Source organism: Vipera ursinii, assembly GCF_947247035.1.
Source record: "Vipera ursinii genome assembly, chromosome: 6".
In the NCBI taxonomy this organism is placed as follows: domain Eukaryota; kingdom Metazoa; phylum Chordata; class Lepidosauria; order Squamata; family Viperidae; genus Vipera; species Vipera ursinii.
In genome coordinates, this window is record NC_139515.1 from 29813115 (window position 1) to 29834542 (window position 21428).

The following is a 21428-nucleotide window of genomic DNA, read 5'->3' on the forward strand; positions in this document are numbered from 1 at the left end:
AAATGGTTTGATGGATGAGAAAAGAATCTTTCTATGGTTGTGTAGCCACTAATAAGCTGCAAGAGGTAAAAACCAAGCTCAGCTAATTACAAGATGAAACTGCATCATAAGAAATATAATTAATGTTACTTGGAACTATTCTGCCAGTCCTACTAGACTTGACTAATAGTCTACCCCTGTAAAAGTATCCTGTAGTTTATTATTGACAGGTTCTTTTGCAGGGCAGGCTATCACCAGTTGAAGCCCCAGGATGAGAACACAGAGGTGCTTGTAATTTTGGCCAAAGTGACTCAAAATAAGTTCCTATTGTGCTGCTGCTGGATTTCCTTTCTTCAGCCCCAAATCTCAGCTGAGAGGCTCCAGCCAGCTGGAAAATTTTACACTGACCTTTAGTCTCCTTGCTAATTTTGTGGAATGGTAATGACATTACTACATATTCAAACAAAATTGTCTTAATTGCAAATTAGCCAGAGGAGGCTGAAAATTTTCAAATTAAATCTGATTGGAGATGGAGAGAGGGAAATGGAATTTCTTCACTAACAATCATTTGTGGCATGTGTTAACAAATATAATGAAATGTCAAGTTTGCCAATTCCTCTGGAAGTATCATTTTCAATTTATGATTACAGTGTCACTTATGGCTGATGTACCCTAGAAAGAGGATGTCACAGTGGGGAGAAAAAAAGAAAGAAGGTGAAAATATATGCAAGCTGTTTAACAGTGTTTCCTTCATTACACCCCTCAGCAAGAAAAGCCTTGCTACTCATTATCAAAAATGCATATTAACTCTGTCATATTTACCATACATCTTTTGTCATAAATAGCATCCAATTAGCAAAATGGATAATCATGTCAGTAACCAAACGATTTCTGCCTTCTCCTTGGTTGATACCCATCAACTACAATAATTCTATATGTAGAAGTGAAAGGTGGCTTGTTGAAATTATAGAAAGAGCACTGTCTATAGGGATATTATCTCATGCATTATCTAGCACTGAAATGAACAGAAGCTGGGCAGTAGATGTGCCTTGATGGACTAAACAGAGATGATTTGGTTTTTACACTAGTAATACCTGCTTTTTAGAACCCAAATACACTTAAGATAAACTGCTTTTCAATGGCATAGAACTTTAATTGATCTTTCTTTGTGGATTTGTTTTACACATCTAGTCAGGAGAGAGATTTGTTAGGGAAGCAAAAATTAACATATGCTAGCTAATTGTTCTGCTTTCATGGGCAGCAGCCAGCAGAAGAGCATTAGCAGTCTAATAATAACGACTGGCACCCTCAAGGCATCCCGAGTGCGTCTGTTCCTTATAAGTCACAAACTGTTTTTCTTTGTTAAATACATATGGGGTTAGAGGAAGGAAGGAAAATAGAATGATTTTGCTCACTGCTGTCTTCAGTACACGGGTGAAATGTTTTAGTCTGTCCAAGAGGTACAAAAGAATCTTTGATTTTGTGTAAGTATATAAATCAAAGCAATATGAATTCTTGCTACTACATAGCAGAGTAGTAATGTAATACATATACTACTACAAATTCTAAACTGACATGTCAATAGTATATTTTATTTCATTTATCAAATACACAAACACATACATACACATTTACTTTAAATTGATATTCCACTATTTCCCACCTCATTTTTTAATCACAATGAAAATAAAATAAAGTTCTATGGGAAGATTGTACATGCTACAAACCTATTGATAAAGTACAGACAGGTTTGGAAATGCTAGGGTTAGCATATATTTATTTATTTATTTATTTAATTGTATTTATATACCGCCCTATTCCCTGAGGACTCAGGGCGGTTTACAGGGAATTAAAAATCCAAAATACAAAAATTAAGAACCAAATTAAAAAAAATTAAATTAACCCTGTAGTCAGTTAAAAAAGAACCCCAAATTAAAAATTCCTCCTCAGTCTGGGCCCGAGAGCTCGAAGAGCCAGGTCTTCAGGCCCCGGCGGATGAGAAGGATATGTCAACCTATATGTTTACAGTGTTACGGTAAGTTATTCTTCTAGCCAGCAATAATAAGCATGACATATTTGTAGGCATGCAACTGTGAGGTGATAAAATAGAATTTATTATTAATTAAAGAAAAGCATATAAAACCTAGGATGATCACTTAGCCACCTCAGCTCATCTGAATATATTCAAGGTTGGGTAAAACTCATTATTCTGGACTCGCAGCCTTGATAACTTTGATTTTCATCCATCCATAGCATGGCCAAAAGGTACCATTTAATGAAGTACCATTCAGAGAGTAAATGGGGTCATATAATAGACACTGCGGTTGCACCTTGTGTTCATGTACTGATAGCTGTTAAGGGTGCAGTGATGAACCAACAGAACTCATTTCTCCTTGGTAATAAATTCATGCTATTAATATTTATCAAATGTGTGGGCCATCTTAACTGAACCACTGCACGAGACCATAAATCTCTATTATCATATTAATTTTGAAGCTTATTTTGTACAGTGTATAAATTTTAGGGGCTTTTTTTGTTTTTTTTTTTTGGGGGTGTGTGGTATTGACCACTTTTCTCTCAAACCAATTTGACAACAGTATTAGTTCACTAGTTCAGATATCTCTAGTTCCAAAGGGAACTTTAAACTGTGCTTTCACTTTAAATTGCTCATCTAAGATTCTGTATTAATTGCCCACTATCAAACACAATTAGCAATTCTTTCATGTCTGGTTTATGTAATGTAATACTTCAATTATATTATTCATTCAAATTCTGTTTTGGATTATAGGCTGAAAATTCTTTATTAGTGTAGATGTAACCATGCTGCTGGAGTTTTAAAAAAACTACTGATTGAATAATTAATTGGAAAAGAACAAGCTGCAGATCCTGATGGATTTATGAGACAATTACTCTGTGATGTGAATATCTATCTTATACTATAGAAAACAGTAGAAAAATAACTTGATTGTAATGAGAGTCAAAACAGTAAATATGGGATAGTTCTAAAGTTTGTAATGAATTCACTGACATTAAAATAATTCTGTAATGCAAAAATATTTCCCATGCATTTTCTACAATGTTAAGTAATACTTGGGAGCCAAGTGAAGATACTAAAAACTAACAAAAGCAATCCTTTGAAAAAAATCTAAAAGCACACATATTTAGTGCTATAGAGCAAACTTATACTTAAAGCAATAAACAGTCAATTATGGAAAACAACACAAATGTTTAAGACCCACATATATACAGTACATTCAGAAAGTATTCAGAACCCCTTCACTTTTGTCAGTTTTGGTATGTTGCAGCCTGATTCTACAGTTGTTGACAATAATATTTGTTCTTATTAATCTGCACTCAGTAGTCCATAATGACAAAGTGAAAACAGAAGTTTAGAAATGTCTGTAAATTTATTTTAAAAATATCACATTGGCACAATTATTCAGTCCCTTTGCAGCAACACATGAAATTTTGCTCTAGTGCCTCCTATTTCTCTTGATAGTTGCTGCCATGTTCCTATACCTTGATTGGAATCCACCTATGGTAAATTAAATTGATTGGACATGATTTGGAAAGGCACACACCACTCTATAGAAGACCTCACAGCTGACAATGCATACAGTAACAGAGCAAAAGCCATGAGGTAAAAGGAACAGCCTGCAGAGCTCAGAGAGAGGATTATTGCAAGGCACAGATATGGGGAAGGCTACAGTAAAAGTTCTGCTACATTGAAGGTTCCTAAGAGCAGAATGGCCTCCATAATTCACAAAAGGAAGAAGTTTGGCACAACCAGGACTCTTCCAAGAACTAGTTGTTCAGTCAAATTGAGCAATCGGGGAAGAAGGGCCTTAGTAAAAGAAGTAACCAAGTACCCAATGGTCACTCTGACTGAGCTCCAGGGAGCTTGTGTGGAGATGGGACAGAATTCCAGAAGGACAACCATCACTGCAGCCCTCCACGATCCAGGCCTTGTGGCAGAGTGGCTAAATGGAAGCCTCTTCTCAGTGCAAAGCACATTAAAGCCTGCTTGGAGTTTGCAAAAAAGTACCTGAAGCACTCTCAGACTGTGAGGAACAAGATTCTCTGGTCTGATGAAACCAAGATTGAACTGTTTGGCCACAATTCTAAATGTTATATCTGGAGGAAAGCAGGCACCGCTCATCACCTGCCCAATATCATCCCAACAGTGAAACATGGTGGTGGAAATATCATGCTGTGGGGGTGTTTTCCAGCAGCAGGGACTGGAAGATTGGTCAGGGTTAAGGGAAAGCTAAATGGAGCAAAGTATAGGAATATCTTCAATGAAAACCTGTTCCACAGCATTCAAGATCTCGAACTGGACTGAAGGTTAACTTTCAAACATGACAATGATCCTAACCACACAGCCAAGACAACACAGGAATGGCTTAGGGATAACTCTGAATGTTCTAGAGTGGCCTGGCCAGAGCCCTGACTTGAATCCTATTGAACATCTCTTTAAGAACCTGAAAATGGCTGTCCACTGATGGTTGCCACCCAACCTGATTGAGCTTGAGAAGATTTGCAAGGAAGAATGGTAGAAAATCCTTCAATCCAGTTGTGCAAAGCTTGTCACGTCATACCTAAAAAGACTCGAGGCTGTAACTGCTGCCAACAGTGTTTCAACCAAAGTACTGAGTGAAGGGTTTACTTATGCCAATGTGATATTTCATTTTTTTTTTAGTAAATTTACAGGCATTTCTAAAATTCTGTTTTCACTTTGTCGTTATGGAGTATTGAGTATTGATTAATAAGAGCCTTGGTGGAGCAGTGTGCTAATGCCTCCTTAAGTAACACCAGCTGCCTGCAATTAGTGCAGGTTCGCATCCCACCAGGCTCAAGGTTGACTCAGCCTTCCATCCTTCCGAGGTAGGTAAAATGAGGACCCAGATTGTTGGGGGCAATTAAGCTGACTTTGTAATAATGCCGCTTGGGGTGTGTGTGAAAGCCCTAATAAGCAGGCATATACATAGAATGAAGGCTACTGCTAAGCTTGTAAGCCGCCCTGAGTCTTCGGAGAAGGGCGGGATATAAATGGAATTAAAATAAAATAAAAATAAATAAAATAATGAGGAAAAAAATGGATTTCAGGTGCAGCATAACAAAATTGACAAAAGTGAAGGGGGTCTGAATACTTTCTGAATGCACTGTATATAAAAATGCTACCACTCACTGAAAATCGACAGGGGCAACCACCAAGTTAGGAACCACAGGGCAATCAGTTTGGAGGTGAAAAAGTTCAAAGAATCACACTTTGGTGATTGTTAATTGTTGTCTTGATTTCTGCTCTCCATATCAGATAATCCTAAGAATATGCTTTAAAACAAAGTCTTGTGCAGTTCTGGAAAAAAATACATTGTTTTAAGGAATATTTAGGAGGCTGTAATATACAAGAATGCTTTTTTAAAAATTGTATGCTGTTTTTCTCTATTTTTTCAAAGATTATTGATTACATAGAACATAGAATCATAAATCTGGAAGGGATATCTTTTTTGTATCATGGTGATCAGAAATGGACACAGTATTCCAATGTAGTCTTGCGAGAATTAATTTTTATCAAATTATATGATGGAAGTGGTGTAGCCTGACATACTTACACTGAGATGTATATATATCCTGCAAATATATTAGAAGGCTATTGAAAAAGTTTCCATATTTTATTCCATTATCAGTTCTAATTTAGAAACAGGCAGTGATATATCAGTAACTCACATCTTTGTCAAAAGTGGAGGAGATATCACTGTGGCATTGATGACATCAGATGAACAATTTGATTCTCACCAATGACAAATATATTGCAAAACGCAATGCCTATTCTGATGGATATTTTAAATGATAGGGCAAACTACAACACTAACCCATGTATTTATATAGCCTTTTTGTTTAGTACTTCTGAGTCAACTGAATTTCAGGTCTTTCAAAACAGCTTTCTTTTTAATATTTGTGAGTCTATTTCAAAAATGATATTCTTTCTAGCTTCAGCAGAAAGGGAGTCATTTGTGCACTTACAGGTGTACTTTGTTTAGTGTCCCTATGGCATAGATTGGACATATTTTGTAAAAGATAGCATTACTTTTAAGGAAACGTGCAATTTGACAAGCGATTGCATTTTACCTTCATTTTATTGCCATATTTTTATCACGCTTATTGTTTTCCAACTGTCGGTAAATTGCTCATTTTCTTAGTCTGTTACATTTTATAGACCTATTTACTGTTTATAAAGCAATATGCACTTACAGGTTTTGGAGATGGCTTGGGCTCCGAAGGTCGCATGTGCAAGTGGTTCATCATTGCCTGAAGACGTTCACGTTCTTTAGAAAGCTGTTAAAGAAAGAGTAAGATCAGAAGCATTTTAGAAATGACTAATAACAGCTATTTTATTTCATACGATACATCTTATCTTTGGAGACTGTTATGGAGTAATGTTCCTGCATATCAAAGCCTATGTCAGTGAAAACGTTTATAGAGAGGGAAAGGGAACTTGGATTTTCAGGACTGGGGAGAGAGAAAGAAGAAAGCTGTATAGTTTTGTCATGTTTAAAAGGTCAGAGAAAACAAATAATACTTCATCTTTTTGTCAATAAGAGAATTGAGGTCATTACTGACTCAACAGTAGGAAGTTACTAGGTCTGTAAATTAGATGGCGCATAGTGTCTCTTTGCAGTCTTATGGACACTATTAGCAATGGGCTAGCACCAACAGCTGTGAAGAGGTGAAGGGTTCTCATAGCATGGTGCCTGCCAAGACTCTCTATACTTTTCATCCATTCCCATGAGGTTCAGTTAGTGCCCCCTGCAATATACCATAATCAATCTAATTCAATAGAGTGACAGGGACCAGGCAGTGTGAAATGTTGAACTCTGCCACTAAACTGACATCTACACTGTTCTGGGTCTCATTACAACTGATGGACCTTACTTTTCCACAGTAATACAAAAGAGGGGGGGAGGGAAAAACTCATAATTGGTCACCTTGAAAGCAGAAAGTCCATTGAGACTTTTATATCACAGCATATTTGTAAATGTAAATTGCTCTTCAAGAAAGCATTCAACATGGTTCACAAAAGGACCAGGATTATATGAAGCCCTCTCCTTTGGTTATACTATATTATAATATAGTATTCAACAATATTTAGATTTGTGTATCTAAAATGCAAAAATAAATGATCATTCAATTTTTAAAGGCCCAAATAGTATCATACACATAAAAATCCTAAAAGCATTATCCAAGTAAGATTAACTTTAATACACTAAAACAATGCATTAAATGAATACTCTAAAACTTTAGTGTAAAATCTTATTTTCCATGCCAAACTAATAAACAATTGTCCTTGTGTTTTGTGCTGGATTCAGAATAAGGTACTGATTAGTATAAAATAGACATGTTTGCAATAATTGCATACACACACAGAGCGAGAGGATTTGGATGGGTAAATAAAGCCAGGTCCTCGTACATAAAATGGAAAAGCATGTCACTACAGTTATTTCATTTCCAACTGTTTAATTTGCAGGCCAAAAACAGAAATCCAAAGAGGTTAACCATGCTTGTTTTAAAACAAAACTCCACAGCCCCAAACCCATACAACCCAGGTTTATATTATGAGACTTTTCCATACTATGACAGCTATCACTTTTGCAGAATGAGCACAAAATGTAAAATGATAACTGTTTAGGGCTATAAAAGAAGACATGTTTTAAATAGATTACAGTTTAACTGATCTGTACTAAAATAATATAATTCTGTTAGAGTTTCTTTTGGTCTAAAACATTATTTATGAAATTTTCTACCTCAACTAAACATTTGATTGCCACGTTTACGTCTTTATTATTTTATTGGCTCCTGTTGTTAGCTATCATATGCCCTGGGTCTGGTGGGGTTCTCTCCAGTTATACTAAATGAAAAATTTCTAGCAAATTGTCTTTCCCTTCTCACCCCATCTCCTGAATTATTGAATCTATATGTAAAAGGATGATTCTGAGAGCTGATTTTCATTAGTCATTTTAAGAATGATAATGTTAGGGGTTTTTTTAAAGCGGAGAGCACCTACACTATTCTTAGATGTCCAAATGTACATTATACTGAGAACCATCAAAACTAAAACAAAATCAAAGCCATTATGTGAATTAGGAGTAAAATTTCTAGATTTTAAAAATATGGGCTTATGATTCTCCAAAGAATCATGAAGACTTGTCTACAAGTTTTCAAGAATTTTGACCATCACTAGAATGTACAGAAACATAATATGGAAGATAGTACAGAGAAGTGTTAAGGTTAAATGTTTAGTTGCAGATTGATGATATTGGCATATATTTATGATGTTATGTTTATGTTTATATTTATGAATAGTTGCTTTAGAAGGTGTTCACAATTTATATAAATACAATGGCTATAGAAAATAAATTAATCCAGATTTGCATAATGACTTATCACCCCAGACATCCTATTTCCTAAAGGTACAATTACCAATAAACGTTAAAAAAATGATAGCTAAAACCAATTTTTAACGTAACTGAAATCAAAACTCATGTGTGCTTATTTAGAAAAAAATACTCTTTGAATTCAGTGGCTCTTTTCTGAGTAGATGTTTAAATTGCATTGCTTAGGATAGTTAATTAGTATTTAGAATTTAATTTATTTCAAAACATACAAATAGATATTAAAACACATTCATAAATGTTAACCCATGTATATATAATTCCATAAAAAATTAAGACAATTTTCTCAAGGAAAAATATATTTAGAATATGGAAATATTCTCGAACCTGTATTTCTAATTGTTGGACCACCTGCATTTGCACCCGACACTGAGCAGTGCTTCGGTCATCCAATGCATGTTCATTATTAAGGTGCCTAGTAAAAGAAGAAATAATTAAAAAGATAGAACAATAGGTAGACATTGATAACCTTCTCAATCCTACTGCCTCTTTCTCTGTGTGTGTGTTCTGTAAACATAATTCTTATGTCAGAAAGCTAGATATTGGAAACCCAATCCAAATCTAAACTGCTGTAACAGGCATAATAGAACTACCTTGCAAGAAACTTCACTATTTCCCAAATGAAATTCCCTGCAAAGTAGTTTTTTTAAAAATCCCATTTATATCCCACCCTTCTCCGAAGACTCAGGGTGGCTTACAATCTAAAGCACAAATCAATGTGCTTAGCGATAGCCTTCATTCTATGTACAGTATATGCCTGCTTATTAGGGCTTTTGCCCCCCCCCAAGCGGCATTATTACAAAGTCAGCTTATTGCCCCCAACAATCTGGGTCCTCATTTTACCTACCTCGGAAGGATGGAAGGCTGAGTCAACCTTGAGCCTGGTGGGACTCGAACCTGCACTAATTGCAGGCAGCTGGTGTTACTTAAGGAGGCATTAGCCCACTGCTCCACCAAGGCTTGGGAAATGTAACTGAGCAGTCTTGGTCCTGACTATAAGATATAATCAGAGACACAAGAAAAGGGTGCACAAATGTACAATGACAAGGGGAACAAATTTAACATTTCTTTTATAAAAGAGCTAATCATGGATACCTATAATAAGAGTAAAGTAATATCACATGTATCATGATGCTGCTACAAAATGGTACTAATTATAATGACAAATTCATATGATATATGTGACATAATGTAATTTTGACTTTTACTCAGATGCCTTTCCCCTTACCTCTCCTTGACATGATAAGAGCACAAATGTTAATCCATTTGGGTAATAACATTTGGGTATTGTCAATGAAAACAGATAACATTATGTTTACCTTTCAACATGTATAGCCTATGAATGCATTTCTGGATGAGCAATGCAAAAAGGCAAAGGATACAGAATTGAAAAATTGAGAAGTATAGATGAAAGAATGCAAATAAAATACAAATGTAATTAGTATAAATTTGCTTGGGTTAAACTTTATTAAAGAGAAGACGCTATGTATGACAATATATTTAGCAAGTCATTATTTACTTATACAGGGAAAATATTCTGCTTGATAAAGCAACTTGCAATTTCTACACCTATATCTTCATAAATATCTTACAGTCCTAGGGGGAAAAAAATATAAGCACGTTTCTTACTAGGCTTACCAAATAGTTGATTGAACAGAACATTCATTTTTTAAAGAAAAGTAAGTGCCCTGTTTAAGTTTTCAAGCTTATTTCACTTTAAAAAAAAATATGCAATATAATTGAAGGATGTATGTTGCTTCCAAGCAACAAGGGACAACTTACAAGGCAGATCCCTTCCTTAGGTGCCCAGGGTGTGGTGGCCGCCACCAACGCATGGACTGTAGGTTCCAGACAGTCATGTGCTGGGCCTGTGGGAAGACCGGCCACATTGCATCTGTCTGCAGAGGTCACCAGAAGGACCGACAATCGAATTGCCAGTTGGACATTCCAGTCATGAGAGGTACCAGGGCCCCAGGGCAGTTTAGTGTAGGGTTTTGCTCCAGCTGTAGTAGCGTTTGCCACACGGGAGCTCGCTGCCCCATTAAGCTGAAATTTCGACTTCAGGTCGAGCTGCAAGGGGTCCCTTGCAAGATAGAGCTTGACACGGGCTCAGCCGTGTCCATTATATCACTTGAAACATTCAATTTCATCTGCAATCACAGCAAGAGATGGGCCAGGCCATCTGACATTATCCTGACAGACTTTCAGAATACTAGAGTCGTAGTCAAAGGCGAGGCCACACTGGCCGTCAAATTTAAGGGGTTTTCTGGGCACCTGGACATTGTCGTAGTAGGGGGTCAGCGAATGAGCCTGATCGGCCTCGATTGGTTTGATGCATTAGGCATTCAAGTCACCGGTATCAACTGTATGCAAGTTGCGAGTCTAGTGGCAGTATGCTAGGAGTTCGCAAATGTGTTTGACTCAGGTCTAGGGACTTACAAGGGTCCGCCAATAACATTTAAACTAGATCTTACTGTAATTCCGGTCAGGATTAAACCTCGTAGAGTCACATTTGTGCTTAAACACAAGATAGACGCTGAATTGGATAAGCTTGTCGAACAGGGGGTACTACAGCCCATTGATGGGGTGAATGGGAAACCCCAATTGTCATGCCACTAAAAGCCAACGGAGAGGTCAGAATTTGCGCTGATTACAAGTGCACAATTAATCATGCACTCAAACAGCATGCGTACCCAGTGCCAGTAGTGAGCCACATCCTGGCATCACTACAAGGGGGTACTGTTTTCACAAAGTTAGATTTGGCTCGGGCTTACCAAAAGCTTCCTGTGGACGAGGCCACAGCCATGGCACAGACTATTGTAACTCACAGAGGGGCTTTTAAAGTAAAATGCCTGCAATTAGGGGTTAGCGTAGCCCCTGGCATTTTTCAAGGCATTATGGAGCGCACGCTTAAGGGAATTCCAGGGGTCTGCCCCTATTTTGACAATGTGCTCATCGCCGGTGAGTCCACTGAGGTGCTTGCAAGGAGGCTCAGAGCTGTCCTTCAATGGCTTCATGAAGTGGGCCTTAAACTTAAGAAAAACAAGTGTAGCATTGGAGTCCCTTCAACTGAGTTCTTGGGTTTCTGTATTGATGCCGAAGGCATCCACCCTGCCGAGTCGAAATTGAAGGCCATTCAGATGGCACCCAGCCCTAAAACAAAGGGAGAGCTTCAGGCATTCATAGGCCTCCTAAATTTTTATCATGCATTCCTTCCTAACAAGGCCACAGTGGCAGAGCTGTTGCACTGGCTCTTGGATAAAAATACTGCTTGGAAATGGACCAAGGTACATGAAAGCAGCTTTAAGGCACTGAAGGCCCTACTGTCCACCAGTTCTATGATCACCCATTTTAAAGAGTCGATGCCGGTGTGCCTTGCATGTGATGCATCCCCATATGGGGTGGGGGCTGTTTTAAGCCACTTGGAGACTCAAGTCCCAATTGCTTTCTATTCCAGGACACTGTCCTCCGCAGAGCGTAATTACACACAAAATGATAAAGAGGCATTGGCCATTATAGCTGGGGTAAAAAAAATTCCATGACTACTTGTATGGCAGGGACTTCACGGTCTTCACAGACCATAAACCGCTATTGGGGTTATTCACTACAGACAGACAGACACCCCACATCTCATCCCCTAGGATGTTAAGATGGTCCATCTTTTTATTGGCCTACAGTTTCAGGCTAATTCACAAACCCGGCAAAGATATGGGCCATGCAGATGGCCTCAGAAGGCTTCCACTGCCTCAAATTGAGCCAGATCCAGCCCCAGAGGCCCGCATTTTGTCTATTCAGGACTTGCTGGAGTTTCCCCTCCACGTGGGGGATGTAGCTGCACAAACTGCTGCAGACAAGACTTAGAGTGCTAGCCTGGGTTGACATGGGGGGGGGCTGGAAAACTGTACTGGACCCGAGTTCCAGAGCTACTTCACATGTAGACATGAGCTCTCAGCTCACAAGGGTTGTATTCTATGGGGGAGTAGGGTCATTGTCCCCACTTCATTAAGGAACAGGGTACTGCAATCACTTCATGAAGGTCATCCAGGTATTGTTCAGATGAAACCATTGGCACAAAGCTATTTATGGTGGCCAGGGTTAGATAAAGCCATTGAAGCTCAAGTACATGGGTGTTACACATGTCAGCAGTCTAGGTCGGAAATGCCACATGCTCCTGTCCATAGATGGGAGGAGACACACACTCCCTGGTCAAAGATTCATATCAACTTCACTGGGCCCTTTCAGGGACAGCTATTTTTTATGGTGGTTGAAAGCCACTCTAAATGGCTGGAAGCTATTCCAATCATGAATATGACTACTGCTAGGACCATCCAGGTGCTTAGGAAACTCTTTGCAATGCATGGGCTGCTGGACATCGTAGTGTCCGATATAGGGGCCCAGTTCGTAGTGGCAGAATTTCAGGCCTTCTTGAGGACTAACCTCATTAGGCATGCAACATCGGCTCCATTTCATCTGTCTAGCAATGGGCAAGCTGAACGAATAGTGCACACTACAAAGGAGTCACTGAAGTGCATAGTGACTGGGGATTGGCACCACAGACTGGCTGATTTTTTGCTCTGCCAGCATACCACGCCATACATGGCAACTGGCCAAAGCTTAGCAGAGCTGCGTTGGGGAAGGCGACTAATCACAAAACTGGACAGGTTGCACGCAGACAAGGGGGCAGCAGACGCTTCTCACCCAAGACCTCTGAGTGGGTTGCAAGTGGGTAATGGGGTGTGGGCCCGGAACTATGGGCATGGGAACTTGTGGGTGCCAGGCAAAATCACTAAAACCTCGGGCCCTCTCTCATACAAAGTGGCCCTAGATGGCGGGCGAGTTGTTCGCCACCATATTGATCAGCTGAGGAATTTCCAGAATGGCCACAAAGCAAGGACTTTGTTCCAGGTCCAATTCAAGGACCTCAAACCGGCAGCCAGGCCGAACAATTCACATGCTCTGAGGACCTTAGCAGTCAGAGCAATGGGGAGGTGGTCGTAGAGGGGCAAAGCCCAGGAGTGCAACATGAGTTGTCTGATGGGGAAAGTCAACCCGAACAATACAGCCACTGTGCTAACTCTACGCAAACAATGGACTCTGGGGTGGGCCGACCTGGAATGGCCAGCCAGAGAAATTCGAGTCAGCCAGACTCTCTTGGACTCAAGGACCCTGGTCTACCCAGCCTGGCGGGCAAGCTGGTAGACTGGGAACTGCCGGGATCCCCCAGGTGATCTACAAGGGTTCACAAACCTCCTGCATACTTACAGGATTTTGTCTTAAAATAATTGTGCTGTAATGTTGTGTTTGTCACTAAAATTGCTGCTAGTTCAGAAAAGCCTCTGTATTAGCAAATATGTGGAACAATGCTGTACACAATGCATATTACTATTTTGTATTCTTGTAAACTCTGTAATTGCTGTACTTATTTCTTTTGTTGCTGTAATGTGTGTACATTATAGGGGGGAGGGGTGTAATGTATTGGGCTTTGTTTTACTAAGTGCATCACGTGGGTTTGATACTGGAAGGTTGCTTAAGCAGGGAGCAGCTAACGGCTCCCAGCTCCTCAGACAACCCATCTCCAGCACTGCCATTGGCTGCTTCTAGGGCAGCAATAGGTTGCTTTAAACCTATTGGTCGCCACCTAGAGACGAGGGTATAAATAGCTGCATTTGCAGCCCTGTTTCCTAGTTCAGTTCCTGCAAGCAATAAAAGGATGTTTCTGACTGAACTCACTCACCTCATCTCTTCGCTCAAGCACGAACCCAGTACACAACAGGTGGGATGGGTCAATCCCAGTGGGATGAGACAGTACCTCAAGTAGCCTGGACCTATGCTATGAAAGGCTTTAAAGATCATTACCAACAACTTGAATTGCACCCAGAAGCAGACTGGCAGCCAATACACTCATGGAGCCATTCTTCAAGCCCCAAGAACTGCCCACACCAGCTGCAGCTTCTGAATGCTCTTCAAGGGTAACCTCATGTATAGTGCATTATAATATTCTAACCATGAAATGACTAGGGCCTAAACAAATGAGTTCAGGAACTCCTGATCCAGGAAAAGACTGCAACTAGCACACAATTCAAAGTTCTGCAAAGCCTCTCCTAGCCGTGACTGCCGCCTGCTCTTCAAACAAGAGTCACAAGTCAAGGAGAACCCCAAGTTGCAGACCAGATTTGTCTGGGGTAGTACCACCCCATCCAAGGTAAAAAAAAATGACAAAGTCCTCATCTCAGGGCCCCATGTACCCAAAGCCATTTGGTTTTGCCAGGGTTCAGTTGAAGCCTGTTGTCTCCCATTCAGGCTCCCACAGCCTCCAAATATTGTGACAGCGTCACTTGAGTCACCAGGAGTGGAAATATAGAGTTGGGTATCATCAGCATACTGCAGATACCTCAAGTCCTAGTGATAGATGATCTCACCCAGCAGTTTCATGTACATGTTAAAAAGGAGTGAAGAGAGTACTGAGCCCTGTGGCATGCCACAAGATAGTGGCCAAGGGTTGGACTTCTCATTCTCTCTTAACACCAATTGGGACTAGCCTTGGATAAAGGAGCCAAACCAGTGCAAAACTCTGTTGCCCAGCACGAGTCCCCATACCAGACCCAAAATGACACCATGTTCGATGGTATCGAAAGCTGCTGAGAGGTCAAGGAGTGTGTGGATGCACTACCCCATCAGGGTCTAGCCAAAGATCATCGACAAGCACAACCAATGCCATTTCATTCCCATAACTGGGCCTGAATCCTGACTAAAAGGTGTCCAAATAATCTGTTTCATCCAGGACCCTCTGAAGCTGCCAAACCACCACCTTTTGCACAACCTTCCCCAAAAATGGAAGGTTGGAAACTGGATGAAAGGAGTCCATGCAGGTGGCAGTGATTATTTTTAAGGAGGGGGCAAACCACACCCCTTTAAAAGCCTCCAGAAATCTCTCCTCCTCTAGTGAAATATTGATCACTGCCTGGACCCTCCTGCTAGTCTTCATCCTGGAGGCTTTTGCCATCCAGGAGGGACAAAGATTTAACTAACAGGTGGCAGCTCTGACATCATTGAGGACCCCGTCCACTTCATCAGGGCCAAAAGGGTCAAACTGTTCCCAGATAATCAGGCAAGACCTCTCCCCAGGCATCTCATATGGACTATCTCCATACCTGAGATCCAACTGGGAAAGAATCCGAGTGACTTTTTCATCAGGTGCAGAGCATGGCACTGCAAATGATTACCCAAGTGCCCCTGACCCAGGAGGGTGACCCAAAACAGGGCTGTTGGGCAACACTCTGAGGATGCAATAAGAGTGGAGAAATAATGCTGTTTTGCTGCTCTTACTGCCATGAGGCAGGCCTTAATAGTGGTTGTGTCCAGTCTCAATCATCCCTTGTCTTCCTCCAGCAGCACTCTAGGCCCTTTTAAGAACCTGCAACTCCTCTGTGAACCATGGGAAGGGTCAGGAAAGATGGGCCAAGAGGCCACAGAGGCTGCAAGTTGTTGTTGTTCAGTCACTAAGTCAGGTCCGACTCTTCATGACCCCATGGACCACACCACACCAGGCCCACCTGTCATCCACTGTCCCCCTGAGTCTGCCTAAAGTTATGTCCACTGCACTAATGACACTCATCTCATCCTCTGCTTTCCCCATCTCCTTTTGCCTTCAATCTTTCCCAACATCAGGGTCTTTTCCAATGATGAACAGGGAAGAGCAGGCTTGAAATCCTAACCCAACTATAAGATTGTCTGTATTATCTAGAATTACTTCCCATCTTTCAGCCTATGCTTCTACAAGGGATAGTTATGAAGATAAGTGAATGGGAATGTTTTTTGAGGGAAAATTGGAATAAATACAGTACGTACTATTAATAATATAACTGAACTATATATCTTGGACATGGAGTAAGAAAATGTTATCTTCATGTACTTGTAGCAATTCCATATTTACTTTGTTTTTGTGGAAAAACAATCTTCAGCATCTATTCTTGATTTCTTCTTTGTGTCTGTGCATGTGTACATGGAGTATTATTATTATTATTATTATTTATTCAATTTCTATACCGCCCTTCTCCCGAAGGACTCAGGGCGGTTAACAGGGCATATATAAATAACAATACAAAAATTAAAAAGAGATTAAACAAATGCCCAATTAAAATACAATAACAATAAAAACAGTAAAAAAAAACCATTAAAAAACCCTAATATTCCCCATCAGGCCAGACCAGCTAGTTCAAATAAGTGGGTCTTCAGCCCGTGCTGGAAGGAGCGAAGGTCCGATGCCATCTGGAGCTCAACCGGCAGTTGGTTCCATAACGCCGGAGCACCCACAGAGAAGGCCCTCCCCCTGGGGGCCACCAGTCGACATTCCCTGACCGGAGGCACCCTGAGGAGGCCCTCTCTGTGGGCATGCACAGGGCGGAGGGGAGTTTACACCAGCAGCAGGTGGTCCTCGAGGTATCCCGGACCCATGCCATGTAAGGACTTAAAGATCATAACCAAAACCTTGAACCTCACCCGGAAGACAACTGGTAACCAACGTAGCTCGCGGAGCAAAGGTGTAACATGGGAGTACCGGGAAACTCCCAAGACAACTCTCGCGGCCGCATTCTGTACCAGTTGGAGCCTCCGAGTGGTCTTCAAGGGAAGCCCCATGTAAAGAGCATTGCAGTAGTCCAGGCGAGAGGTCACGAGCGCATGAGTGACCGTACACAGGGCATCCCAGTCCAGATAGGGCCGCAACTGGCGCACCAGGCGAACCTGGGCGAAAGCCCCCCTAGTCATGGCCACTATATGGTCTTCCAGAGTAAGTCGTGAATCTAGGAGGACTCCCAAGTTGCGAGCCCTATCCACGGGGGGTAAGGACTCACCCCCCCATAAGAAGAGATGGAATATTTTGAATGTCCCAGGATGCCGGAATGCACAGCCACTCAGTCTTGTCAGGGTTGAGTTGAAGTCTGTATGTATGGGATATATAAGATGTATGGGATATATAATATATATATATATATATATATATATATATATATATATATATATATATATATATATATATATATATATATATATATGGATCCTTGGTTTTTCGGGTTTTTCCCCGCGTAGAAAAACCCGAAAAACCAAGGATCCACATACAGGCACCCGCGAAAACCTCAGAAAACATATATATATATATATATATATATATATATATATATATATATATATATATATATATATATATATATATATATATATATATATATATATATATATATATATATATATATATATGACTAATAACATCAACAAGCCTTGGTGGGAATTTTTTTTTATATGAACAGGCAAGTTCATATATAGAAGGTTATGCTGTGCAATGTGTGAGAATTAAGGGGAAGTAAGGGAAACAGAAAGATATCAATTCTATCTATATACATCATCAGCTAGAATAGGAGAGTTGGAGAGATGAACAGTGGTTAATAGCATACATAGCTACATGTTTCCATTTTATTATTCCTTCAACATAAGGAAATGAATATTAAGCTTATTGAAGAGATCTTAAAGATCTTAAAGGCCCAAACCATTGCTAAGATCTAAAGTATGTTTTCAGAAGTTTTTCCCCCTGTATTAGATTTATTTAACATTCCAAAGAAATAAGCAAGGGTATGAGGTCAGGGAGCGATTACTTTAGAATTTACATAAGAAGTATAATAAAATTATGGGGACTGTAGTCAAGAAATTAAAAGACGCTTGCTCCTCGGGAGGAAAGCCATGGCAAATCTAGACAGCACACTAAAAAGCAGAGACATCACCCTGTCAACAAAAGTGCGTATAGTCAAGGCTATGGTCTTCCCAGTTGCAATGTATGGCAGTGAAAGTTGGACCATAAGAAAGGCTGAGCGCAAAAGAATTGAGGCCTTTGAACTCTGGTGCTGGAGAAGACTCCTGCGAGTCCCTTGGACTGCAAGGCGATCAAACCGGTCAGTCCTAGAGGAGATCAACCCTGACTGCTCTTTAGAAGGCCAGATCCTGAAGCTAAAACTCAAATACTTTGGCCACCTAATGAGGAGGAAGGACTCACTGGAGAAGAGCCTAATGCTGGGAAAGATTGAGGGCAATAGAAGAAGGGGACGACAGAGAATGAGGTGGCTGGATGGAGTCACTGAAGCAGTAGGCGTGAGCTTAAATGGACTCCAGAAGATGGTAGAGGACAGGAAAGCCTGGAGGAACATTGTCCATAGGGTCGCGATGGGTCGGACACGACTTCGCAACTAACAACAACAACAACATAATAAAATTTACAGCATAGCTTCATTTGACCTGTAGGGCTTTCACAGCTAGGAAAAATAAATTTGGCCCTATCACCACATCCTCGAAGATATTTAGATGATATTTATAGGAAAGATGTTTGTAAGAAAGATTAGAAGTGCATGTTGAATGACTAACTGGAGAACTAGAAAATCCAGACAGTACTAGGTTTAGAGTTTGTTCTTAGTTTATCTCCAGTAGGAACCAGCAAGTTAAACAGATGCTATTTTCAACACTTATTCTAGGAAAAAGCTACAAATGTTCCCTGTGATCAGACACAAGGAAATTTTGTATTCAGGTCTTATACATGTGCACTATGTTGATATCTGTCCATATTACTGAATGTTTTTTGAAGTCTGAAGTAAAATTTATGATAGAGAGAAGATGAAAAGATGATCTCTCTAAGTAGTTTTGTTTGCTAGATAACATATGTTACCTAACATATGTTAGATATGCTGATCCATACATGGCTAGTACCAAACTCTAATTGGAAGGTATCTGGATAACCTACTTTATCTAGGATACTCTGTGGATGATATTCTACCTTCTCAAGATCTTCCTTAAAAATAAAATTTGGGTACTGAGTTGAAGTTTCTTAATACAAATCAAGAGATGGCCTTATTATAATTTTTAATTTTGATGACTTCTCTTCTAGGGACGCAGTGGCTCAGTGGGTTAGGATGCTGAGCTTGTCGATCAGAAGGTCGGCAGTTTGACGGGTCGAATCCCGAGTGCCGTGTAGCAGAGTGAGCGCCTGTTACTCGTCCCAGCTTCTGCCAACCTAGCAGTTTGAAAGCACGTAAAATTCAAGTAGAAAAATAGGGACCACTACGGTGGGAAGGTAACAGCATTCCGTGCGCCTTTGGCGTCTAGTCATGCCGGCCACATGACCACGGAGACGTCCTCGGACGAGCGCTGGCTCTTCGGCTTTGAAATGGAGATGAGCACCGCCCCCTAGAGTCAGAAACGACTAGCACGCATGTGCGGGGGAACCTTTACCTTTACCTTTTACCCCTTCTCTTAAAGAAGTATTAATCACCTCAAAAATTCAGCTGCACAGACATATTGTAGCTGCCAAAAGCCAAAAAATGCCTTGGATCAAGCCGACAAATAGATCATGCCACTATTTCAAAGCTAAAATTAAAAGTATCCCAGATCAGATTTCAAATTATAATTTCAATTATCTGATTAGACTTTGCTTTGTAGGCAACAAAACTTGAGCAATTATGAGTATTTTTATCTGTAAAGAATCTCACAAACATATCACTGCAGCCTAAAGATATAGTACAGATAAGAGTCTGAAAGTGCAGAGAACTTTTACTTTGTTTCTCTTACCACAGAGCATATGCCAATACACGGACAAATACCTGTAATTGGTCATTTTTGCTCTTGATCTAATTTAGGCTTTGTAAGTTGAACTGTTTTTTCAGTCATTTCATTTGCTGCAGCTTCTTGGTAAATCAAGGTATCCCTAGCATGAGTAATTAAAGAGATCCTACACAAGGACAATTTTGTCATAACCCTGGTCATCTTCATATTTTAAAGATAGATCAGGCTTGAGATGGAACTGCCTGCCAGGTCACAGAGAAATTCCCAGTAACATAAAACACATTCTAAACATAGAGCTGTTCTGTGTGAAATGTCAAGTCTTATTACTAATGAATCCACAAAGTCAAAAGTTCCTCTGCACAAGAGAAAAGTGACTTTCCTTCAAAGAGAATAATTATTAATTTCTCAATATGTAGAAAGTGTGTATCTATATCTTCAGCCTCTCTTTTAAGACACTAAGCACTAGTTGAACAAATATCAATGAACAAACAGACAAAAATATATTTGTGGACATACCCAGTGCAAGAATATTAATATTTAATGATATAGATAATATTCTTAGGAAAAAAGAGAACACAGATAATTAATATAGAAGAGGATGCATTAATGAATTCAAATATTTCTAGATTTATATACAGCATTCTATAATGGCATGAAACAAAAAGCAAACAGCATAAATTTTATCTTGGAACAATTTGCTTTCAGTTACATTTTCAGATGACACTTAGCTAGTTCCGTTAGTGCCTGTGTGATCTTGTACTCTTCATTTTATTAACTGCTCAGAAGAATCCAGGAATAAAATACTAAATGCTAGATATAACAGTGCAATTCAGAATACTACTGACTGGATTGGTATTTGGCTCAAGCCAGCTTCCATTGCAGCTTCTGATTCTCTATTTTTTTAAAAAAAACCTCTTCCCAAATTATCAACAGAATCACAAGCTAGTTACTTTTCAACAACAAAAACATAACAGAACTTAAATAAAATTTAAACAGAAATTTATAACTGGAAAGTAACTTTCCACAATGTTTATATCCATAAAATTAATTTTTATAAAATGACACTTCACTTTGCTGAGAATTGTACAAAACATATTTAAACTAACTGGTTTGTATTCAATGCTCTATAGTTATCATCTCCCCCTAATGTATTTCAGATGCAATTTAAGTAGTCCATTAGTAACTATTTCCTCTTCCTATTATAGGAAAAATATGCTATTCAGTCACAGTATCTGAACATCTTATGAGATATTCAGGGTTTTTAAAAGTTCATTTACAGGAGTCCTGGATATAATACAAACAATGTGCTGATACAATATTTGGAAGGCATTTGAACAGACAGAGAATACAGACGATCAGTTGATAAAAAGATACTCTACAATCAGTGAAATAGACTTTAGG

The 21428-nt window shown here is 39.7% G+C and overlaps 1 protein-coding gene across 6 annotated transcripts in view; it reads right to left on the bottom strand.

Moving 5' to 3' along the window:
• FOXP2 (forkhead box P2) overlaps positions 1-21428 on the bottom strand; it is a gene marked incomplete at both ends in the record, with an annotated part of 359810 nt that overhangs the window by 47666 nt on the left and 290716 nt on the right. For all 6 annotated transcript variants that reach the window (XM_083366698.1, XM_083366697.1, XM_083366696.1 and 3 more), the window contains 2 exons: positions 6232-6315; positions 8757-8844. In XM_083366698.1, the coding sequence (XP_083222824.1) occupies positions 6232-6315; positions 8757-8844 (172 nt within the window). The remainder of the gene's footprint in view (positions 1-6231; positions 6316-8756; positions 8845-21428) is intronic.